This window comes from Podarcis liolepis, assembly GCF_965112155.1.
Source record: "Podarcis liolepis genome assembly, chromosome: 7".
Taxonomy (NCBI): Eukaryota; Metazoa; Chordata; class Lepidosauria; order Squamata; family Lacertidae; genus Podarcis; species Podarcis liolepis.
The window spans coordinates 71,197,555-71,223,533 of NC_139561.1; the positions used below are offsets into that span (position 1 = coordinate 71,197,555).

At 44.7% G+C, this 25,979-nt stretch overlaps 1 protein-coding gene across 1 annotated transcript in view; it reads left to right on the forward strand.

Annotated features, from left to right (window-relative positions):
• The first annotated feature begins 614 nt into the window (after positions 1 to 614).
• Positions 615 to 25,979, forward strand: part of SERINC2 (serine incorporator 2) — a 32,334-nt gene continuing 6,969 nt past the window's right edge. The window contains exons 1-7 of the mRNA XM_083512201.1: positions 615 to 785; positions 11,530 to 11,691; positions 12,621 to 12,808; positions 17,614 to 17,693; positions 19,035 to 19,172; positions 22,436 to 22,605; positions 23,478 to 23,568. Coding sequence (XP_083368327.1) covers positions 747 to 785; positions 11,530 to 11,691; positions 12,621 to 12,808; positions 17,614 to 17,693; positions 19,035 to 19,172; positions 22,436 to 22,605; positions 23,478 to 23,568 — 868 coding nt within the window. The 5' untranslated portion in view covers positions 615 to 746. The remainder of the gene's footprint in view (positions 786 to 11,529; positions 11,692 to 12,620; positions 12,809 to 17,613; positions 17,694 to 19,034; positions 19,173 to 22,435; positions 22,606 to 23,477; positions 23,569 to 25,979) is intronic.

Below are 25,979 nucleotides of genomic sequence, written 5' to 3' on the forward strand. Positions count from 1 at the left end.
CTTATGTTCTTCGGTTATTAAAAATATGTGTGTGTCTATACAGAGACTTTATCTATACCAGTTCTTAACATAACCATGCAATAAAATAAAATCCATCGATGCAGCCTCGTCAATGTGGACTTCTTGAATCAAGGGGTCAGCCCTAGAAGGAATAGGGAAAAGACCTCGCCGGCTGTTGGGCTGCACGTGGCTGGGCGCTTACCCCGGTGCAGGGGGCCAAGCGGCACACCTTGCAAGATGACGTCATACGGATCCAGCCACCTCGACCCCAAGGCGACAGCAATGATGTCACCACCCCAGCTGAGTGGGGCCAGCTGCTCCTGCAGGGCTGGGCAGATCCCTATTCCGAGCATTGTGAGGAATCACCCCGTGCGCGACGCAGCACAGCGCTGCTGCTCCAAAGGCCGGCAGCCTCTTCCCGGTCCGCCCCGGCGCTTCGACGCACCTGCCGCCACCGCGAGGCTCCTCCTGCCGCCCGGCGTCTGGCGAGTCCCAGGTGCGCTCGGCAGCGACTGCCAAGCCCCGCCCCGCCGACTCAAGAGGGAGGGAGGGAGGGAGGGAGGGGGCGCGGCTACGGCCGGGCGTTCCCGAGCGTGGGCGGAAAGAGCCGAAGAGGTGGGCGAGAGCCGGACCGTGCCGAGGAACCCCGAGCGGCTTCGGCAGGTAGTGCTGGGAGGTCGAGCCGAGGAGGCAACTTTGTCGGGATCTGAGCCCGACGGAGTTGCGTTTCGGGGGCCAGTGGCGTCATGGGAGCGTGCCTCGGGGTCTGCTCTTTGCTGAGCTGCGTGAGTGCCTTTTGCAACTTCTTTAAATATATAGATTTATAAGAAGAAGAAGAAAATTCTTAGAGGGGTGGGGTGGCGGAACTAATCGTTCTCGGAGCTCTTGGGTTGGGTCAGGCGTGCCTTCTTCTCTTATTTCTGCTTCGATGGCTGCTTTTAGTGGAATAAGGGCTGAGTCGCAGCCGGATTGGGGGTTGACAGCCCAGCTCTGCTTTTCTTCGGAGACACAAGTCCCATTTTGTTCAGCGTCTCAACTGGGCAAGTCTTTCTTTGTTCGCCTTTTAAAAAAAGAATCGCTCTCCCTTTTACGCATTGCCTGCCCCTTCCGTCCCCACTCCCCAAATTGTAGATTTGATAGTAGATATTTCTTGTCATTCTATTTATTATTCTTATGAGAATCATAAACTCTGCCGTTACAGACGGACGATCACGCTCCTGTCTTTACTTCCTCTTGGAAAGCGTTTGCTCAAAGGACCGGCAGGTCTTTTGAAATCCTGGTCATACTCAAGCAATGCAATCCTGGTCGTTTATTTCATAAAATTTGTGCACCGCTTGGTTGGGAAAAGAAAGAAAAGAAAACCCTCAAAGCGGTTTACGAACAAGTAAAACAAGGGAATCGAGGGAAAATGTACAGTTGCACTTAAAAGCCCACAAAAGTTAAAATGCTAAAAGAGATTAAAATTGCCTCAACTTTCTAAGCATCTGCACAAGCTGGTCTAAACTATCATGGTTTTAGCAGGCATCAGAAATAAACATCTCTGGCTGGGAGTAAACTCTGTAGAATTCAATGGGGCTTGCTCAAGAGCAAGCAGTGAGAGGATCACAGCCACTCCTAAGCATGTTTCCTTGGACAGAAGTCCTGTTGAATTCAGTGGGGCTTACCGCCAGGTAAATGGGGGTTAGGATTGCGGCCCAAAGTTTAATTTCTTCCAGAGACCCCGAAGGCAGCAATGGCTACCAACCTAGATGGCATTCAAAGAGGACTGGACAAATTTGTGGAGAAGGCTATTACTGATGGCTACTAGCCACAATGTCTATGCTCTGCCTTCACAGTTGAAGGCAGTAATACTTCTGAATACTAAAACCACAGGAGGGGAGAGTGGTTTTGTTCTCAAATCCTGAATGGAGGTTTCCCATAGGCATCTGGTTGAGAACAGGATGCTGGACTTGATGGGTCACTGGCAGGATCCAACAGTCTTCTTATGTTCTTCACCTGATAGCTGAAGAACCACACACAAGTTGTGGCTTGACTACTGCAAATAGTAGTCCATACCACCAGTTTCCTGTCTTTCTTATTATTGTGTTTGCTTTTTTAAAAAAGACAGACATTTAAGTTGCTTTTAACGTTATGGTTCTCTGTGTTATTGTGTGTATAAATTTGTTCTTAGAATTATTTCGTGCAAGCTGCATTATGTTATGCGGTGGCATGTTGTCAATGCTGTAAAATAAATGTGCAGAAAGAGAACATGCGATCAGATGCAAAGGAAGTTGTTTGTTTCCTTTTTTTTAAAAAAAATAATTTAAAATAAATACATTTGAGAAAACAGACATACATGCAAGTAAACAAGCATACAACCAAACAAACAAATAATGTTTCCTTTATCCATATGAGTGGTGTGGATTTTGAATTAAAGTCTTCAAGCTTTAAGAGCCGAGATCCACCTTAAACCATTTCGGGATCTTTCTGCATCAGGTCCATTGAAAGCTGTCCCTCCGTGTGCTTTCTGGACTAGAACTCCCATTATCCTTGGCCATTGGGACATAGCAAGCACCTTACACCTAGTCAAACCATCTAGCTTGGTATTGGCTACACTGACGGGCAGAGACTGTCCAGGGTTTCAGGCAGAGGGATGTTCCAAGGTCTGCTAGGAGATGCTGGGGAAATTGAACCTGGGACATTCTGTAAGCAGGGCAGCTTCTTTGCTCTAGAGATGTAGCCCTTCCCCTGCCTTGGGCTGATGGCAGATGGAGTCCGCCAACATCTGGAAGGCTGTAGGTCCCCCACCTGCACTCTAAAGAGAGGAGGAGAAAAATGACATGGATGATAATGAAACATCTTTTTGCTCCCTTGTTGCAGTTAGGGGTTTAAATGTAAGTCTGAAAGATTGGTGCATGTGAAAGGTTTTGCATCTTGCACTCTCCAAGGCTGGATAGCTTCTTCCTCCAGGAACAACATTTATGTAATAATTGATCTCTGGTCATGCAGTTTGTGTGCACCTGCCTGCAATGTTGCTGTTTTGTTGTGACCTGCCCACACCCAGGAAGGTAAAACCGGGGGTGTTGCTGGGAGGAAGCAATAATTCATAATATAGCAATTAGATAGGGTTTCTTGTGTGTGTTTGCATATTTGGGCTGCATTTCTATACATTATTATTATTATTAATTAAAATTCTGTACCGCTCTTCATCTGAGGATCAAGGGTGGTTTACAATATAAAAACACAAAAATACATAACATAGTAACAACCAAGAACAACGCCTCCCTACTTATGTGGAGTTAGGCCAATTGAATTCAGTGTACCTACTTTTGAGTAGACATATACAGGATTGTGCTTTTAGCATCAGTATTTGAGAAGCATTTAACTCACAGGTCACTCAAAAAAAGTTGACGTTCTTCCCAAATTGAAGAATTTTTACTATTGCCAGGAATCTGATCTTGTTAAAATCAGAACAGGTAGTTCTCAGTCTTTCTTCTCCATAGCCCACTTGGAAATTGCTGAGGGTCTTGGCAGACCACTTAATTCACTGTGTTAAATGTTGTATGATATTTTTTTTTTAAAAAAATGGATATTTATTGTTGCTTTTATTTCTTATGTGTTGTGTATTACAGTCTGAATTGTAATACAATGAAGTGCAATACAAGAAATGAAAGCAGCAATAAAAATACAATCCAAAATTTATACGATGGATTGTGTGATGGATGTTGCCACAAATCCATACACTTGACATGGACCACCTGAATGAAGCTCATCAACTACTGGTGGTCCTTGGAACTACATGGATCAGATTTTATTGATAGTGACAGTAATTGCAGTGTGAAACCTATTGCATTTTTGTAGTTCTTTAGGTGCATGTATGTATGCATGCAGTAGAGGCTGGTTTATGTGTCCTAGGTTGTAAGTTCTTAGGGAGTGGAGATCTTTCTATGTTGCCCATGCCACTCTGTTAGGCCCCATGTACAGAATGGCTACTGCTGCTGCTATTATCATTTAATTTTTCATTAACAAAGAGCAACTTTTGTAGCTTCAGAAACAAGCTTGTGATTGATGCTGATTACATGTTGAGGAAGATCAGCCTGGTGGCCACAGAAAATTTCCTTTGAAGCCAACCAAGTTTGTTGCATGCTTAAATTTACCCACAATCTAAAATAAAAAATGTAGAAAATCCATTTCTTTAGTGGTACCCGAAATTTTTATTTTCTCTTTTTTGGGGGGGAGGGATTTCCAAGCATCCTTTTGATAAAAAGTATTCCCAAAGCAAGGAACGGTAATGAAAAACAAGATGTGGTGGGCTGGATATAGATTAAGGATGCTGCAAGTGCGGAAGGGCAATAGTAGCTTAGTGGTAGAGCATATGCTTTGCATGCAGAAGGTCCCAGGTTCAATCCCCAGCATCTGCAGCTGGTTCTGGCCATAGCTGTCAACCGTCCCTTATTTGGCAGGAAAGTCCCTTATCCCAGCACCGTGTCCCGCTGCTGTCCCTTATTGATGATGTCCCTTAAATTTCCCGGGTTTCAAAGGAAGTAGCTCCTCTCCCTACCTCCCTGCCTCGGCCAGAGAGGAGGAAGGCTCCAACTGTGTTGCTTGGCTGCGTTGCTCACCCAATAAGGAGTCTAAGAACGACCAGGGGGTGGAGCTTGCATGCCTTGTGCCAATCAAATCGGCCGCATTGCCTGGGGACTCACCTTTGCTCAGCGCTTCCCAGCAGAGAGGTGACGGTGGTTTTCCTTGCTGCATCCTCTTTGCCGGGTTGCTGCGCTGTGGGAACCACCACATGAGGCTTCGTTCGGCTGCTGGCTGGGCTTCCTGCCTTTGGCTTGGAGGGGCTCAGAAGTTGAACATACCTGAGGTCACAAAATCCCTTATTTTGGCTGCTGATCCCTTATTTTCAAATGTAAGTTGACAGCTATGGTTCTGGCAGAAAAAAAAACTTGTCGGAAATCCTGGAGATCTATTGCCAGTTGGTGCACACCAGTCTAGACCTAAGCTAGTCTAGACCTAAGACCCACCTCAAACTCCCAACCAGGAACTTGTAGCCCACTTCCACATCTTCACTTTTGATTTACTACATGATGGCATTTCACCACATATCACATGCTGGCATACTATTCCGCCTCCTTCAATACAAGTGTACCAATGTTTCCTGTATTGTTGGTCAGACTTTTGAGCCCTTTTAGTAGCTGCGTCCTCTTTTGATTCTCGGTGGGTTTTTTGCTGCTTCTCTCCAACGAGGCTTGTGGTTGCTGTTGAGGAAGAGGGGAAGTCAACATCACCACGGGTGCTTGTGTTAGCAAAGAAGCCTTTATGTTGCAAGGCGTAGCCATTTGCCTTGGGAGGCAGGTCCAACACCCATCCTGCCCCTACCATGGTGCTGCTGCTAGCCCTGTGGCAGCTTTGCCCATGCCACTTCTGCTGCTGCCACAGCACCCTTGTCCTCACCACTGCGCCCTCACCGTTACGCCAGGGTAGCAGCATAGCTGCAGCCACAGGAGAGGGTGTAGCCTCAGGGGTGGGGCTGGTAGCAGTGTGGGCATGACTGCATGGGGGCAGCCCCCAGATCTGCTCTGGGGTGGTGGGGAGTTTTGCCTGCAAAACAACTTGGACTGCCTCATCTATCCCTTTCCACAACTTTCACAGCCTCTATTCTTTCTGTGTCACCAGCAACTGCCTTTTTTCTCCTACCTTCTTTTGCTTTTTGTCCTCCATCACCTGTCTTGCCTTTGTTTTTACTTCTCTCACCTTTCACCTTCCCTCTTTACACCCTGTCAGTCCTTTACCTGCTTCCACTTTCTTACCTTTTCCCACAATCCTTTCTGCCACCAGCTATGTTGCCTCTTTCTCTCTTCTCATGCCTTTTCCCACCTTCTCCTTACCGTCTCAAACATTTCTACCCTTTCTTTCTTCTCACCTGCTTTCTTTCACCTGTCAGTGTTGCCTTTCTGCCTCCCTCTCACATTCCCCTTTGGTCGGCTCACTTTCTTCCACCTTGTATCGCCTTCACTGCCACTTCGGTTCACCTCCCTGTGCTTTTGCCCCCTCATTGTCTGAAATCAAAATCAACAGGCTTTCTGGGAAAGATTAAACCCCCTCAGAACCTAACACAGGCAGCAGCTGTTCTTCATTTCCCCTTCGTCGCAAGTTTGAAGAAACCCCTCAGATTCTCCCACACTGCAGTAATATATAGTCATAGTTCCAACATGAAGAAAAAAAGTTTCGTCTGATTAGTTTGCAAACTTTTGCCATGTTACAATCTTTTAAAAAAAACAGCTAAACAATGGATCTAACAGCTCCCCAACCAGCAGATCTTCAGAACAGGGTTAAAAAGTTTTCTGCCAACAATTTTGGGCAGCAGTGTTTCTTGATGCCCACTAGGACATACACATGCCTCGTCTGTAAACAAAGTGTGCTCCTTGCTTCTGAATGATTGTCCTCTCCTTGTACAGAATTAATCTTGGCTGATAATTCAGCTAAGGGAATTGATTGATTGGGTGAAAAACTTAAATAGGACCAGTTACAGATAGGTAGCCGTGTTGGTCTGCCATAGTTAAAATAAAAAAAATTCCTTCCAGTAGCACCTTAAAGACCAACTAAGTTAGTTCTTGGTATGAGCTTTCGTGTGCATGCACACTTCTTCTCACCCCTTGCCTTTTCCTGTAAGACCTATTACAGTCGTTAAGAGTCGTCAACAGGCTCATCTCAGCTACCTGCCAATCTCCCATTCCCACCACCCTTCTGAGTAATACCCCTCCCCACCTTCTCACTATATAGAAGGGTCTGGCAACTTCTGTTTCAGTGTATCTGAAGAAGTGTGCATGCACACGAAAGCTCATACCAAGAACTAACTTAGTTGGTCTTTAAGGTGCTACTGGAAGGAATTTTTTTTAATTTTAAATAGGACCAGTTTATGCAGAAGAATAGCAATGAACCAGTGTTATTCAGCAGCCAAATTGGAAACAAGCAAACAGATAAAACCAGAGGAAACTTGTAAAAAAATGGTCAGTTTAAATAGGCCAAAATATTGAACCAAATGAAATGTAGTGTGTAAGTAATTGTCATCGTCCCGTCCCCTACCCATAGGGCCTTCCTATCAATCTGATATTTGGCCAGTTCAGCTTATCTGTGTGAATGCAGCAACTTCTAAGTAAAATGTTTGAGGCTGCATTCTATAGCTACTCAGGAGAAGGCCTATTTGAATCTTTACTTGTAGGAGTAGCAGAAACTGCCTTATAGCAAGCCAGGCCATCATTCCATCCAGCTTGATTAGGTCGCCCAGCATCTTGCTCTCCAGATGATGTTGAACTCCAGCTCTCATCATCCCTGAGTGCTGAGCATCCTACCTGGGGCTGATCGGCATTGGAGTCCAACAGCATTTGGAGGGCACCAGGTTGGGGACAGCTGGTGTAGCCTGATGGGTTGCAGTTCTTCAGGGGTCTAGAACAGGGGTCCCTCCCTACTCAGCCCTGGAGATGCTTGGAACTGAACCCAGAGCCTTTTCATCATAATAAATTTTTATTTACACCCCGCCCTTCCCGGTTCAGAAAACTGGGCTCAGGGTGGCTAACAACAAATTTAAAACACTTAATTGATGCAACAAAAATCAGCATAAAATACAGTATAAAACATAAATAACAATAAATTCTGAATTCAAAAATCAGTTTAGGGGGAAAATCCATTCAATAAACATTAGATGATCACCAGGGCTAGCTGGCTAAATTACTCCTATTTGAGCCAGCGAGGAGACCAGGGGAGAATTAGCTACGGGATCCCAGAGCGGGTAATCTTCTTTAAAAGGGGAGGGGGAGGGAAGGAAGGAAGGAAGGGGAATAAAAGATCAGGCTAAGTTCAAATTGAAAGCCAGGTGGAATAGCTCTGTCTTACAGGCCCTACAGAAGGAAGTTAAATCATGGGACAGAGCATTCCACCAGGTCAGAGCCATCACTGAGAAGTCCCTGGCCCTGGTGGAGGATAATCTGACTTCCTTAGGGCCTGGGACCTCTAAACTATGATTATTCATGGACCTTAAGGTCCTCTGTGGGGCATACCAGGAGAGGCGGTCTTCCATTCTCCAAACAGACACAGACCCTGTGTGTGTGCCTGTGACCCCATGCACTCTTGCCACTGCTTGGCAGAGAGAGAGGCAGGCGCCGCACTTTTGTGACAGTATTATATTTGAGGACAGCTGCGAAGCCTTACCTGCGTGTGCCTACTCAGAAGGGCCTCTGGGTGCTGTGGGGCTTTCTCTTTAGTAATTGTGCATCTACACAGCATCATGGAATGCATGACAGAATAGCTTGAAAATGTGGATCAACCTGTGAAGTTTCAGTAATGAGCAACTGCGCTGAGACACTGAAACTTCTGAACAAAGGAGGGTGTGTCCCTTGTATATTTTCCCCATAGGCCCCCTATATTTCTGCACTATTAAATATCCATTTGCAAGAACACACCAGCTGTTTTTGAGAGAAAATAGAAAATAGTGTGTGTGTTTGAGGAAGCACCTGACCCAGGAAAAGGTGGGTGGACAGACTCTGACAAATGGTCTAACTTTTATGATGTTGGATTGTGATGTGTCATTTGGGGTTGGGTAATAGTTAATAGAACCGGGACAATGTTTTGCAACAACTGCTTTGCCTTCCACCTATGACAACATTGTGAACTCCAAATCCTCATTATTATTAAGTTCTAATATTTCTTTATTAAAAAGCATTGATACCCCCACTTTTCTGCAGTGTGGCCCAGGTGGCTAACAACATTGGGCTTTAAGCCATGGGTAGGCAAACTAAGGCCTGGGGGCCGGATCCGGCCCAATCGCCTTCTCAATCCAGCCACAGACGGTCCAGGAATCAGCTCAATTTACATGAGTAGAATGTGTCCTTTTATTTAAAATGCATCTCTGGGTTATTTGTGGGGCATAGGAATTCGTTCATATTCCCCCCCCCCCCCAAAATATAGTCTGGCCCAGGTCTGAGGGACAGTGGACCGGCCCTCTGCTGAAAAAGTTTGCTGACCCCTGCGTTAAGCAATAACTCCACAATATTCAGAGCAGTTTTGATAATGGCAATAGCACAGTCAAAAGCAGGGGTTTCCAAACTTTTCATATCGTTGACACACTTTTTAGGCATACATCATTTTGCGACACAGTAATTCAGTTTTGGTTTGCTAATAAATTCAGTTTTGCTTGTAAGCTAGAGGTTAAACTAACCCCTTTGCAGCCCTGGGAGGAGCGCAGGGAATGTTGGTGCGACACACCTACACACTGCAGCTGATATACTAACATGTCGCGACACATAGTTTGGAAAGCTCTGGTCAAAAGACACCCATACAGAAGAAGGGGGACACACAAAGAACCATTAGAAACCATTTGATTGGTTCTGAATGTTTCCAGAAGAAAAATCCCCCAAATTGGGATCAGATTATGGTTTGCTAATAAACGAGTGCTAATAAATCAGAGTAACTGATTTTGTAGTTTACGTTTTAATCTTAATATTGGAAAATACATTTTGTAAAATTGGAAGATGCATTGTCTGGTGGTGTTGGCAGTGAATGGTGTATAGTGTATGCACATTTAAGTGGTCAGGTTTTCCAGAAATAATAGGAAAGGGCTCCTTTTCCGAGCACTGCTTTCATGTTTAGAAGGAAATTTAGCTGTCTTGATCACTCAGTGTGGAAAACTACTGGAGTTTTGCATGGCTTATCTTTCGGAAGTTACTATTTAACTTGGTATATTTATGGAGCAATCATAGTGGCATATAAGCCAGACGGGGGAATCTGGCACTGCTATGCCATATTCTCCTTAATACACCATATTTGATGCTTGTGCAGCCTTGTTGGAGAAGGGGGAAGACACACAATCAGAAAACCCCAAAGGTTGTAAAAATCACACACATGTGTACAGCATCCAGATGTAAAAATACATGCCTACAGCATCCCTGGAGTTGACACCTGATTTTGCCAGTGCCCATCAATCAACAGTGCTGGTTGGGGCTGATGGGAGTTGTAGTTTAAAACATCTGGAGGGCACCAGGTGGGTGAAAGCTTCTGTACAGAATGTCCTAGATAACGAGCTGAGATTCATTCAGGAAAATATATTACCCGATGTCATAAGCCGTTACAGTGGTACCTCGGGTTACATACGCTTGAGGTTACATATGCTTCAGGTTACAGACTCCGCTAACTCAGAAATAGTTCTTCAGATTAAGAACTTTGCTTCAGGATGAGAACAGAAACCGTGCGGTGGCAGCAGGAGGCCCCATTAGCTAAAGTGGTGCTTCAGGTTAAGAACAGTTTCAGGTTAAGTACGAACCTCCGGAACGAATTAAGTACTTAACCCAAGGTACCACTGTACTTATTTCCACACTCTGTAAAACTAAGTAACTAACTAACTCCAAACACCATGAATGTAAGAGCACTATTAGGAAATCTATGAATACAGCTTCTCATAAAAGAATGAGTGGGCAGATTGTAGTCTCAACAGTCTTAACAATCTCTACATCAGGGGTGGCCAACCTGATACTCTCCTGTTCTGTGTCAGAGGCTGCAAATGCTACTAACTATCAGGGTGGGGTTTTGGAAGAGGAACCAATGATCTGCCATCTTGTTTTCCCCTCACTGTGGTTGTTATGGCACCCCAGATTCCCTGGGTTCTGTGCCATGTGGGGAAAGGAGTTCCTGGCTGTACCGGATGTTCCCTTCTGTTCACCCACTCTTCTCTTTAGATCACCGTCAGGTGATTTTATTTTTCTACAAGGCCACCTTCCACCTATTGGCCTAAAACTCCCTTTGTGTCACCTCTAGAACGGCTCAAAGATAGCGTAGGACTTGGCGTTTTTGACGTGGACTAAGGGAGACCATAAAGTTTTTAATGAAACAACATTAAAAGTTGACTTAAAAGGGGAAAAAAATGTAGTGCATAAAGGGGGAAAAAAAGAGAACATTTTGGTCTAGGAACAGTTACAGGCACACAATAAACGTCCCAAAGGAGTAAAAGGACAAAGAAAGGAAAGCTAAAAAGTGACCTGCTTTCCCTCTCAAGTCACAAATGTTTCCATTGTATCCTGAGATACAATCTTGCTCTGAAAGCTGAGGCTGACTGACCAGTAATCTGAAGTTACTCACTAAATATAACCTCTTTCCCAACAACAGCCATGGTCTATGTGCCTCCTGTCTCAATGTTTCTGGCACCCTCCAGTTTGTTCATGTGTGTGTGTGTGTGTGTGTGTGTGAGAGAGAGAGAGAGAGAGAGAGAGAGAGAGAGAGAAAGAAAGAAAGAAAGAAAGAAAGAAAGAAAGAAAGAAAGAATCAGTGTGGGGAAGTCTCAACTCAGCCATGAAATTTGCTGGGTTACCTTGGGGCAGTCACAGTCTCTCAAGCCCAACCTACCTCACAGGGTTGTTGTGAGGATAAAAATGGGGCGGAAGAGAACCATGTATGCCACCTTGAGCTTCTTGGAGGAAAAAGTGGAGTATAAATGTAATAATAAACAATAAATCTTTGCCCTGTTGCGGATATTCATTGCTGTTCTTTCACTGCCAGGTGTCATGTCTTTGTGGTTCTGCTCCTTGTCTCTTGTGCGGCTGTTGCCCCTCAACAAAGAACTCCACCATCACACGCCTGAGCTTCACCTTCTTCCTGTTCCTGGGAACGTTGGTGTCTATTATCATGATCATCCCCGAAGTAGAAGCAGAACTCTACAAGGTAAGCAACCATGTTTCAATGGGGTGGCTAACTTGCAGCCCCTCCGGATGTTCCTAATTACATCTCTCATCATACAAAATTTTATTTGTATGCTGCCTTTCCACAGTTATACCCACCCTCAAGGCTTTGGTAGCTGGAGTAAGTCAGGGTCCTGTCTTCCCAGGCCTGTGGGAAAAGTCCAGCAAAGCAGGGAGCAGGTATTACAGGACTCACAGCCAAGATGGTCTGTTAAGGCCAGGATCTTTGCACTCATTCTTTTATAAGAAGCTATTATTATTATTATTATTATTATTATTATTATTATTATTATTATTATTTATTATTATTATTATTAGTATACTGCTCTTCATCCAAAGGCCACAGGACAGTTTACAACAACAAAATATAGAATGAGAACACAAAATACACAGCAGCAGCAGCAGCAACAACAACAACAACAGCACATCAGACTCAGCCAGGGCTCTAGACATTTTTTGTTGCCTGAGGCCAAGGACATGGAATCAAACTGAGCTGGCAATGGGAGACAGCAGGGTAGCTTAGGGGGTGCAGAGGGAATTGGGGGGGGGGACTGCTGCCTCACTCCCAAGCATCTGCTGCTCTCACTCTGCCTAGTAGTAGTAGGGCCAGCCTTGGCACCAGTTCAAAAAATGGTTGGCATGATGGGAATTGTAGTCTGGCAACTTCTAGAGGGCCACAGGTTCTCTGTGCCTAATTTAGAAGTACTGTTCCAAGACTGACATTGAGTGGTTTAGTTTCCTTCTGATGAAAGGGTGTTCTGGAAATGTAGAGTGTTTTGGAAAAAATAATTTTATTTCCAAATATGCAAGCAGAGCATAAGTGGAGGCAAACAGGCACTCCTGCTGCAAGGCAGCAGTTCTGGTAGGCATGTACCAAGATTAAACCTATTATTTATGTGTACCTTTTACCAGATTCCTGGGTTCTGTGATGAAGGCAATACAGTTTTCGGTGTCCACGGTAAAGTCGCCTGCAAGTCCTTCCTGGGTCACAAATCGGTATACCGCATGTGCTTTGCCACAGCTGCCTTCTTCTTCCTGTTTGCCTTGATAATGATCTGCGTGAGGAGCAGCAAAGACCCGAGAGCCTCAATACAGAATGGGTAAGGAACATATTTTCATCTATGGTGGGAATGTCCCAAAGCCAAAGCCAAAGCCTTCTGGGATACAGTCTTTTGAGAAATCTGATCTATCATAAAGCTGTATTTTACCCTTATCACAACCAGCACTCCTTAATCTTCTTATGGAAGGTGATATTCTATAGTTTATAGTAGGGAGCTGGTTGAACACTATTGGCTGTTTCATGACTCATGATTGCAAGGTTTTGGAGGGATATGGTACAGAATTGTTGTTTAGTCGTTTAGTCGTGTCCGACTCTTTGTGACCCCATGGACCAGAGCACGCCAGGCACTCCTGTCTTCCATTGCCTCCCGCAGTTTGGTCAGACTCATGTTTGTAGCTTCGAGAACACTGTCCAACCATCTCATCCTCTGTTGTCCCCATCTTCTTGTGCCCTGAATCTTTCCCAACAGAAAGATTGAGGTACAGAATTACTGGTACAGAAAGGAATGGGATATTGTAGCGTTGGAAAAGTTAATGTTGAAATTAACAATACTGTACTGTACTCAGACGTAATAATATTATTCTAAATGGAGCAGTGAAATGTATGTTGCCAGTCCCCTTTGAGAACTCTAGTCAAAAAGCTGGATAAAAAGGTAAAGGGACCCCTGACCATTAAGTCCAGTCACAGATGACTCTGGGGTTGTGGCACTCATCTCACTTACTGGCCTAGGGAGCCTGCGTACAGCTTCTGGGTCATGTGGCCAGCATGACTAAACCGCTTCTGGCAAATCAGAGCAGCACACGGAAACACAGTTTACCTTCCTGCCGAAGCGGTACGTATTTATCTACTTGCACTTTGATGTGCTTTCGAACTGCTAGGTTGGCAGGAGCAGGGACCGGGGAACGGGAGCTCACCCCTCATTGCGGGGATTCAAACCGCCAACCTTCTGATCGGCAAGCCTTAGGCTCTGTGGTTTAGACCACAGCGCCACCCACGTCCCTTAAAAAAAGCTGGATACCGATCTATTAAACAAATAAAGGCAGGCCTTTTGTCTTCTGAAGTTGACCTTCATTTGTTCAAAACCAGCAGGTCAGTTTCACTTGTGTATTGTTAGTACCATTATTATTATTTTTGGAGGGTCATGACAGATGAGAATAGTTTGACCCAGCTCCTCTCCATGGGCACTGGGCCATTAAAAAAAAAAAGCCTTTCTTCTATGAAACTCACCAGGCATATTTTATTCATCTGTACCCAGAACTAAGTCCCATTGAGTAGTTCTATGTAGGATGGTACAGCTGCAAGATTTTGCAGGTGACTTCTCAACCATCTCACAGAGCAGACCCAGGTGTGCTTGCCTTCAGCAAGGTTGCTGTGCATCACATGCCCCCCAACTCCTAAAAACTTTTAGTTAAGCCTTCACTCCAGCCTGATGGCCTCCAGCTGTTGTTGAACTCCTACTCCCATCTTCCCTGACCACTGGCCAATCTGGCTGAGTCAGATGGGAGTTGAAGTCCAGCGTCATTTGCCAGGCACAAGCTTGGGAAAAGCTGTTTTAGTTCCTCCTTCCTGCTTTGCATACATCATAGAGCAGCAGTGCTTCAGACGCAGAGCCTGTAGGCCAAGACTTACGTAACTCTGCATTAGCCAATGTTAAATGCCTTCATACCTTTCCTGAAATAGGACCAAGGAAGATATAAATAAACCCTGCTTTAAAATCCTCACTCAAAATAAAGCACCCTACCTTTTGACAAGGGTTTCTCTGCCTGCGCCCCACAAAGTTCCAACTTTTCTGGATAATTTTTGAGTTCTAATGTTCTTAGGGCTTCTAAAGCAAGATTGCCGAGGCTGCAACAGCTGATGTTTAAATATTTCCCAACTGCAACTTATTGCGAGTGGTGTGACTACTGTCTTCTGATTGGAAATAGCAACTCTGTTTTCCGATGGGGAAGCGCAGGAAGAGCCAGCATGGTGTAGTGGTTAAGAGCAGTAGACTCATAATCTGGTGAACCAGGTTCGCGTCTCTGCTCCTCCACATGCAGCTGAGTGTGGTGGAGTCTCCTTCTTTGGAGGTCTTTAAGCAGAGGCTTGACAACCATATGTCAGGAGTGCTCTGATGGTGTTTCCTGCTTGGCAGGGGGTTGGACTCGATGGCCCTTGTGGTCTCTTCCAACTCTATGATTCTATGATTCTATGATTCTATAGTCACATTTCTCTGAAGTCTCTTGGCCCGACTCACCTCACAGAGTGTTTGTTGTGGGGGAGGAAGGGAAAGGAGAATGTTTTTTTTTTTTTAATAATAATTTTTATTAATTTTCCAAACATATAATAAAACAAATAACAAAACAAAACCATACAAAACATACAAACAAATAAACATGTATAATTTCTTAAACTTATTTTCATAAACCTTCTTTCCCGGACTTCCCCATACCTCCCTTTTTCTGCATCCTTATGTTAACCCTTTCTCAGCAACCCTTCGTATCAGTTAATTCGCTCATTTTCGTTATGCATTCTTTAAGATTAAGATTTACAGCTGCAATTCTCTATTTCTTATAACCATAACATCTCAGCCATCATCAATTTTACAACAGTCTTTAAGATATTTTTTAAATTTCTTCCAGTCTTCTTCCACCGTCTCTCTCCCCTGGTCACGGATTCTGCCGGTCATCTCTGCCATACCCATATACTCAGTCACCTTCGCTTGCCATTCTTCCAGAGTAGGTAGCTGCTGCGTCTTCCAATACTTTGCCAGAAGAATTCTTGCCGCTGTGGTAGCATACATAAAAAAAGTTTTGTCCTTCCTTGGCACCAACTGGCCTACCATACCCAAAAGAAAGGCCTCTGGCTTTTTCAAAAATGTCCATTTAAGGACCTTTTTCATTTCATTATAGATCATTTCCCAGTAGGCCTTTACCTTCGGGCAGGTCCACCAAAGGTGATAGAAAGTACCTTCAGTCTCATTGCATTTCCAACATTTGTTACTGGGCAAATGATAAATTTTTGCAAGTTTGACTGGTGTCATGTACCACCTATAGATCATTTTCATTATATTCTCTCTTAATGCATTACAAGCTGTAAACTTAATACCTGTATTCCATAACTGTTCCCAGTCATCAAACATTATGTCATGACCTATGTCTTGTGCCCATTTGATCATGGCTGATTTTACTACTTCATCTTGTGTATTCCACTTCAGCAGCAAATTGTACATTCTCGACAAGTTCTTAGTATTGGGTTCTAACAGTTCTGTTAGAAAGGAGAATGTTAGCCACTTTGAGACTCCTTCGGGTAGTGATAAAGCAGGATATCAAATCCAAACTCTTCTCTTCTTCTTGTCCTGAGTCACACCATTGGGTCATCTGGTTCAGTATTGTCCACACTGACTGGCAGCAGCTCTCCAGGGTTTCGGACAGGGCTTCCCTCCCAACATTACCTGGCAAAGCCGGGGAATGAACCTGGGGCCTTCTGCATGCAAAACAGGTGTTCTGCCCCTGAGCTATAGTTCTTCTGTTTCTCTTTGAGCCTCATAGTCACCTGCAGCCTCTTAGCTTACTTATTTATTCCTGCAATGTATTCTTTGCTTTTTGTGGCCAAACCCTCACAAAGCGATGTACAGAGAGAAATGGAGAACAGCAGACCCTCAGGTGCAGAGCCTTAAAGCAGTGAGCGGTTATAGAAAAATAGATCCATGAGGGATATCGAACCGGGGTCACCAAATGCCAAGGTGTTGTGTTTTTTTGCATATGGGTCTGATAATGTTTACTGTGGCAGTGCACAGGTTTATAGCCAAATTTTAGGAACAAGATGAAAGAAACAAATACTGAGCACTGGTATGCACTGGTTTGGGACGTTGCATTCTAGGAAAAAAGCTTGCTGAAGGAGGAGCAACAGAGTGAGAAGAGATGGGTGTTTTCTGTGAAACGTGACCCTGCTTTATTGACTTCATAAAAGAAGGTCAGCTGTCATAAGATACTCTCCAAATACGACTAGGTCGCTGTGGAGGGACACAGTCATATAAAGCATAAGATGTACAGAGCTTTGGTAGGGCACTTATTATTGTGATGTTTCTTCTCAATTCCTGCAGGTTGTGCTTTTATTGAATGTGTTCCTGGTTATGTGTGCATGTTTTTAAAGGCATACAGTGGTACCTCGGGTTACAGACACTTCAGGTTATAGACTCTGCTAACCCAGAAATAGTACCTCAGGTTAAGAACTTTGCTTCAGGATGAGAACAGAAATCGTGCGGCGGCAGCAGGAGGCCCCATTAGCTAAAGTGGTACCTCAGGTTAAGAACCATTTCAGGTTAAGAACAGAGCTCCAGAACGAATTAAGTTCTTAACCCGAGGTACCACTGTATTTTAAAAGGCAGTTGTGGGAAGAAGAATCAAGGCCATTTTGAATGGCAGAACTGAAGGAGCCAAATAAATATTAAAAGGAAGAGCTCCACAATTGCAGGGTCACTACTAAGAAGACCTGTCTCTTGTGCTCGCCAATAGATTTTGTCAGTAAGCAGACATGGATTACCTGAGACACAGGTCTTGGATTAAGGGCAGGGTTGTATGGTTGGTCCTTGAGGTAACCCAGTCCCAAATTGCTAAGGGCTTTAAAGGTGAACCCCACTGCTTGGAATCAAGCTCAGAAGTGAACTGTTGACTAATGCAAGTGACAGAAAAGCTGTGTTGCACACCCAGAACTTCTGTCTCTCATTAACGTCCTAGCAGCTGCACTTTGCTCCAGATGTTTCCATCCTGGCATAATGTTGGAGCAAAACAAATGCTGCTTCAGAGGACTTAAGTTTTCCTCTGTTTGTTTTAAAAAGGTCTTTTCTCCTCTTCTCAACTCCAGGTTTTGGTTCTTCAAATTCCTGATACTAATTGGAATAACAGTGGGGGCCTTCTATATTCCTGACGGACCGTTCACATCTGGTAAACAAAACCTTGCATTCCTGACTTGCAAAGGGGCTGTGATGTACAGTAGCTTTTGTGTGTGTGCTGCTCTACATAAGGTGGGGTTGGTTACTTTCTGTCCTACGAAAGCTAAGAAGAAGGGTAGTCAGAGCCATTCTTTGTCCCTGTCCCCCTCATACACCAGTGCCTCAGGATGGGAAGTAGTAGCTGTACCTTCTCTGCTGGGTGGCTTTGAGCCATCCACCATTTTTATTTCCACCAGGCAATGCTACATCTGGGGCATTGTGGGTAATTAAAATGGCAGGCAGCTCGCAAGCTCATCTGCCTGGTGGAAGTTGCTCAGAGCTGTGTCAAAGGTGAGTCCTGCTGAGTCTTTAGAAGCAGTGTGAATAGAAGGGAACAGATGCTTTCCATTCTTGGTTTTTTAAAGCACTCTCTCTAATCCTCTTTAGCTTCTGAGCTTTCAGCAATGAGTCCTGCAATATTATTATTGTTTTCTTCCATGAACCACCTGGGGGTAGCGATACTCTTATTGCTGACAGTGGGTTGTACTCAATATTTATTCGGCTCAGAGCAGACACATCAAAATCAAAGGATGCAACTAACAAGTTCTTTGATTTTAATGGGTCTACTCTGAATAGGATTAATGGTGGATACTGGGAGGAGTCCTTTGCTGGATCCCAAATGACACACAGCTGGCACGCAAGAGTATTCACAGTCTCCATTTCCTTCTGAGTAGTAAACAACAGCGGAAGAACTGATTCCTTGCTTCCTCGTCATGAGTGATTGCACTCTTATAATAGCTGCTAGAAGGGCTTGAGGGATTCTAGGGTGGATCATCCACATCAGTTAAGAAGCTGTGGATCAGGAAATTCAGGATTTGAACCTTACTTCTGGCCTTAGGCAAGGTTCTATCTTGTTCCGTCTGTCTGTCTGTCTGTCTGTCTGTCTGTCTCTCACATGAGATTGGGACCCACCACAGATGGGTCTCTCAGCCTTTCCCTTAATTCTTCACCAAGGCTTTATCCATTACGAAACATCTTTTTCTGGTTCTGTAGACCTGCTGTAAGATCACAATAAGAGCCCTACTGGATGTAGCCAAGGGCCTATCATCCAGCGCCCTGTCTCACAGTTTTGAGCTATTTTTAAGGAAATTCACCAAAATCTATATTACTGACATATGAATCCCAGCTATGTCCGGGAAATTACCGACGTACGGGAACCCTAATACAATTTTTACATCCCCAAAGGATACCTGTTTAAAACTCCATTTCGGCAGCTTGTGGATAATAAACAATAACTCATATTTCTTTCTTTCTCTCCCCACCTCTGCTTTATACTTTTCCCCTCTCAAATAAGTTTGGTTCTACTTTGGTGTAGTCGGCTCTTTCCTCTTCATCCTCATCCAGCTCATCCTCTTGATTGACTTTGCACATTCCTGGAGTCAGATTTGGCTGCACAATGCGGATAATGGCAACTCGAAATGCTGGTATGCAGGTCAGTATGGAACACTTATTTACATGTGTGTAAAATTGATGTGCTCTGTGTGTGGGTTCAGACAAGCGGGTTCCTTGGTGGGCATCGAGAGGAGCATCTGAGAAGATTGTGGTGCCCACGAGTACCACCACTGAAGGCTCCAAGAACAGACTGTTGCTGGGTTCTCTACCCCCCCCTTTGTGTTAAATTTATATGTTAAAGGTAAAGGAACCCCTGACCATTAGGTTCAGTCGTGGCAGACTCTGGGGTTGGGGCGCTCATCTCGCTTTATTTGCTGAGGGCGTACAGTTTCCGGGTCATGTGGCCAGCATGACTAAGCCGCTTCTGGCGAACCAGAGCAGCACACGGAAACACCGTTTACCTTCCCGCCAGAGCGGTACCTATTTATCTACTTGCACTTTGACGTGCTTTTGAACTGCTAGGTTGGCAGGAGCAGGGACTGAGCAACGGAAGCTGACCCCATCGCGGGGGATTCGAACCGCCGACCTTCTGATCGGCAAGTCCTAGGCTCTGTGGTTTAACCCATAGCGCCACCCGCGTCCGTAAAAAAAATTATATGTTGGGTTTCTCCTATTTCATATTTTCCTAATGATGTCATCATACTGCAGTTTGTGTAGACACTGACAGATGGCGCTGTGAACTACAGCATGATAACAGACTGGGTTCTCAAGAGCTCCTGGGCCACGGCAGCAGTGTTGGAGGGCAAGGAGGAGGGAACTGGGAGTGGGCAAGCTGAGATTTGGTCTGAGCGGAGGGGTGAATTTGGCAAGGGTTGGTGAGTGAAGTATGCAGGGGTCGAGCCCCTAGCATGCTATATTTTTCTATTAGTATTTTTCTGCTCTCTTAGCCACTCCAAGAACATAAATCTATGTCAAACAGTGCAGGGTATAAACTGTGTGTATTGGTTCTAATTAGTCACTGTGGATCCTCCTCTTTCAAATAATTTCTTTTAGTTATAATCAAACCTAGTGGGAATAATAATAATAATAATAATAATAATAATAATAATAATAATAATAATAATAATAATTTATTTATACCCTGCCCATCTGGCTGGGTTTACCCAGCCACTCTGGGCGGCTTGCAACATAATATTAAAATACAATATTCTATTAAACATTAAAAGCTTCCCTAAACAGGGAATGTCTTCTAAAAGTCTGGTAGTTGTTTTTCTCTTTGACATCTGGTGGGAGGGTGTTCCACAGGGCGGGTGCCGCTACTGAGAAGGCCCTCTGCCTGGTTCCCTGCAACTTTGCTTCTTGCAGTGAGGGAACCACCAGAAGACCCTTGGCACTGGACCTCGGTGTCCAGGCAGATCGGTGGGGGTGGAGACGCTCCTTCAGGTATACTGGACCGAGGGTATAAGCAGACCCACCAAGAACCCCTCCCAAATATGTTGAGTATAACAAGATCCTATCCTGATTTCTATTGCAAGTGCCATGTTTTCCCCTGCTTCATTTTGTTATCCCTCCCCTCACTTTTTTAAAATTAAAAAGCAACGCACAGACTGTCCTACTGCAAACAGATAAGCTCCCACTCCATTCCATTGCGTGGGGAGAGACTTTGGATCAGGGCAAGGAACCAGCATGGTTTTATTTTAAAATCTGGTTCTTCTGAGCATCTTCCAAGCATCCCTCTTACTGCAGGGATGGGGAATCTGTTGCCCTCAAAACGTCATTGGGCTGCAGCTCCTACCATCACTGATCGTTGGCAACCCTGACTGAGGCTGATGGGAGTTGGGAGTCCAGTGCAATCTGGAGGATTGTGCATGACTGCTACACCTGTCCATATGCACACTTACTTTGGAACACCCGTTGAATTCATTGGACTTAATTCTGAGTAGACTTGCATTTGATGGTGCCATTAGTATTGGCTCAAAGAGAACGTGCAAAAACAGCAGACGCAATGGAGAAAAGTTCTAGGAAATGAAAGGATTGGATGAGGCTCTTACCAGATGCTTCCCCTACACATGATGGGGATGAGAACATGGCTTGCTTCTCCATCCTTCTCACTCCTCCAATACTATTGGAAGACCATGAATTAATATAATGGAGGCGCAGGTCAATTCTGTGTCCAGGGCAGCTGTGTACCAGCTCCATCAGGTACGTAGACTGAGACCCTACCTGCCCGCAGACTGTCTCGCCAGAGTGGTACATGCTCTGGTTATCTCCCGCTTGGACTACTGCAATGCGCTGTACATGGGACTACTTTTGAAGGTGACCTGGAAACTACAACTAATCCAGAATGTAGCAGCTGGACTGATGGCTGGGAGTGGCCACCGAGACCATATAACATTGGTCCTGAAAGACATACATTTGCTCCCAATACATTTCCGAGCACAATTCAAAGTATTGGTGCTGACCTTTAAAGCCCTAAACTGCCTCGGTCCAGTATACCTGAAGGAGCGTCTCCACCCCATCGGTCAGCCTGGACACTGAGGTCCAGCGCCGAGAGCCTTCTAGCGGTTCCCTCCCTGTGAGAAGTGAGGTTACAGGGAACCAGGCAGAGGGCCTTCTTGGTAGTGGTGCCCACACTGTGGAACGCCCTCCCATCAGACATCAAGGACATAAACAACTAGCTGACTTTTAGAAGTCATCTGAAGGCAACTCTGTTTAGGGAAGTTTTTAATGTTTGCTATTTTATTGTGTTTTTAATATTCTGTTAGGAGCAGCCCAGGGTGGCTGGGGAAACCCAGCCAGATGGGTGGGAAATGAATGAATGAATGAATGAATGAATGAATTCAAATGTGGAGGGTGGGATTTGTGGCCTTCCAAAAGTGGTTGTACTACAACTTCCCCATTATTCCGGACCATCAGCCATGCTGCAGCTGCAGCTGATGGAAGTTTTAGTCCAGGGGTCAGCAAACTTTTTCAGCAGGGGGCCAGTCCACTGTCTCTCAGACCTTGTGGGGGGCCAGACTATATTTTTTGGGGAAGGGAAATGAATGAATTCCTATGCCCCACAAATAACCCAGAGATACATTTTAAATAAAAGCACACATTCTACTCATGTAAAAACACCAGGCAGGCCCCACAAATAACCCAGAGATGCATTTTAAATAAAAGGATGCATTCTACTCACGTAAAAACACGCTGATTCCCGGACTGTCTGTGGGCCAGATTGAGAAGGCGATTGGGCCGGCCCCGGCCCCCGGGCCTTAGTTTGCTTACCCATGTTCTAGTCCAACAGTGGGTGGAAGTCCACTTGTCCCCTGGTTTACTGGCAAGCTGTGTATCGACATCTCCCCCGCTTTCTTTTTTCAGCCCTCTTCATCTTCACGTTCCTCTTCTATGCTGTCTCCATTGCTGCGGTGGTGCTGCTCTATGTGTATTACACGAAGGCAGACGGTTGTACAGAAAACAAGGCACTCATCAGCCTTAACCTCATCTTCTGTGTGATTGTGTCCGTGGTTTCCATCCTGCCCAAGGTCCAGGTAAGATGCTGTATTGAGAATCCAAGGCTACTCAGTGATGAACTTTGTGGAGCTCTCCCAGGTCCTGGTCTGGCATTCTAACCATGACACCACATTTCCTGACATTAATTCTATTAACTTGGGCCACCTTTGGAGCAAAGCTCACACTAGGTGGCTTGTGTATCAGAAAGATGCAACACAATGCTGTGAAAAACTAAAAAGTTTATAAGACAACCCCAGCTTTTTAATATATATATATAAAATTGATGTCTTGCGGGCCTAAGTCAGGCATCCCCAAACTCGGCCCTCCAGCTGTTTTGGGACTTCAATTCCCATCATCCCTGACCATTGGTCCTGTTAGCTAGGGATGATGGGAGCTGTTGTCCCAAAACATTTGAAGGGTCAAGTTTGGGGATGTCTGGCCTAAGTAGACATGACTTGAGATGTGTCTCTGCATTTGAAACACACACACACACACACACACACACACACACACAGTGAGTGTGTATCAACTGGGGTGTGCACATATTGCTAATTAAAAATATCAGAACAGTCATGGACAGGAAATTTAACCTTTTCTTCCCCTACTGAAGTCCTGAGGCTCTGATCCACCCTGCCCCAAAAGCTAGTATTTAAAACACACACACACACACACACACACACACACACACACACACACACACTTGGGGGCTAGGGGAGGAAAGAATAAAATTATGTTTTTCTCTTTATATTTTTAAAAGCCCTAGCTGATGCAGTTTTATTTTAAAGACCACAGCAGCTCCCCTGTGTGTTGAATGCAAAGAAGCATTTAACATCATGCCCCGTTCAGCCCTGATTTTTGCACCAAATATTCTTCGGTACTTTAAACAGGTGCTGTTCCTCTTCCTCTACAGGATGCCCAGCCTCACTCCGGGCTGCTGCAAGCCTCCATCATTACACTCTATACTATGTTCATCACCTGGTCGGCCTTGGCCAATGTCCCAAGTAAGTAGCACTTTTCCAACCATGAACTATTTCCTTTACTTTTATTCTTAATTCTGTGTATCCTGGTTTTTGTTTGCTTTTGTTTTTTTAAGGAAAAAACCATTGGGAGGAAAAGATCCAAAAGGGTTTACAAGCAAATTAAAACCATAGTAAAACAGAGTTCACAGGGAAAAATGAAAATGCCATATAAGAGCTTTCCCCAACCTGCTCTTGCTGGACTACAATTCCCATCACCACTGGATATTTTGATCAGGGCTGATGGAAGTTGTAGTCCAATAATGTAAGGAAAACACCAAATAGGGAAAGCCACTATAAGAAGACAGTTCTAAATTCAGTGGAAGGCTTGGACGTTTTTTTTAAAAACCCTAAGACTAATTGAACTAAGTTCAAGGCACATTCTCCATTTAAGGAGCCACCACTGAAAAGGCTCTTTCCTTTTCAGCCTGATCTTTAAGCATGCCTGCGGTTGTGTATACACCACCGTAAATGTACATTTGGGTAACACAGATCTGATTTCCCTGTGTGCACTTCCGTGCATATTTGTGTGCAAACTTGCGCTTACTTCTTCATGCAGTGCATCGTTAAACTATGGAACTCGCTCCTGCAGGAGGTGGTGGTAGTCACCACCTGAGATGGCTTTAAAAGATGATTGGACAAATTCATGCAGGAGAGGGCTACAGATGGCTACTAGCCATGATGGCTATGCTCTGCCTCCAAGGTCAGAGGCAGTCATGCTTCTGAATACTACTTTCTGGAAACCACAGGAGAGGAGAGTGCTCTTGTGGTCAGATCCTGCATGCACGTTTCCCATTAGGGTATCTGGCTGCCCAGTATGAGAACGGGATGCTGGCTGGCCTGACCCAGCAGGCTCTTCTCGTGTGCTCAATAAACACACAAGACGTACCTGGCTGCACTTTTGAATAAATAAGGTATACTATTCATTGTATCAAATTGTAGATTTCAACGGAAGTTCCACTGAATCCTTTCACACAGTCTAAGACAAGGATTTCCTAGGATGGCGGAAAAAGGCTAATATTCCGGAAATCCTTGTCTGAAACTCTGTGAAAGGATTCTGTGGAACTGTAACAACCCTTCATGTGGATTGTTTGACTCTAAGAACAGTCAGGTGGAATAGATACTTATACATGTATGGACCTTATGTGTGAACTGACTAGAGAATGAACTGATCCACTGGGTCTTCTGCTTTTTTCGTTGAACTTTATGAGACTTCCGTTGAAATCTACAATTTGATACAATGAATAGTATACCTTATTTATTCAAAAGTACAGCTGGTTACATCTTGTGTGTTTATTGAGTATGTTTCACGTAACCATAGGTTTGTTGTTGTTGTTCTTATGTGCTGATATGAGTACAGTGGTACCTTGGTTTACAACCATAATCCGTTCCGGAGGCCTGTTTGTAAACCAAAACAGGTCGTAACCCAAGGCGCGCTTTTGCCAATGGGGCCTCCAAAAAAAATTTGTTCGTAATCCAAAAAAAATGGGTTGTAATCCAAAAAAAGGTTGCAAAGCAGGACACGCACTTCCGGGTTTGACATGTTTGTAATCCAAAACGTATGCAAACCAAGGTACCACTGTACTTTCAGTTGAACTGTATCCCAGTGTTTACATTCCACACCAGTGGCTGGTGCTTGAAAGGATGTATTTGTACTCTGTACCCCGCAATTAGTATACCCCTATCCTCCCTGGTCCAAGTTTTCTAAATAAAACCACATTGACTGAGTTAACTGTTGCGGCACTATTCTTGGGGAAGTGTCCACTTACATGCTTGTTTCCTTGCTGTTTTCACCCCATGTGCAGAAATTGGATGACTGTGTCTGCAAGTCTGGGACCAGTATCCCCCTTTCCCCTCCTTAAAAGGAGGCTTTGGCAAAAGCAATGAGACAGACTTCAACCCAGTATCATGAGAAAAAAACCCCAGAGACGATTCCAAGTTGGATCTCAGTCACTGTGTTCATTTTATGGAACTGATGCCAGTTTGTCTCCATGTCACGATGACATTTCTATCGTTTACCCCTCCCTGTTCAAACTTAGGATTTTGTTCCCTCTTTTTCCCAGAGACATATTTATCTTGGCTTGAAAGACATGCCCTCTTGTTGTAGCTCAACCTGTTGTTTCTATTGACATTTGGGAGAGCCGGGCATTGCCTTGTTTCTACTGCAGCCCACAGAATATGTCTTCTCAGGTTCTTGGTTTGATGAGAAGTCTCATCTCTGCAGACCTGACAGCACAGAATACTTCCCCAGAAAGGATATGTGATTTATTTTCAGGGGGGTGAGAAGTTCTGAGTGTGCTTTTCCTGTGTGCAGGGTGTCTGGAAGGAAGTCGATCTGCTGTTCAGCAACGTCTGCAAAGCTCAAGGTTCCCCACACCTGTTTGAGATGTTTATCT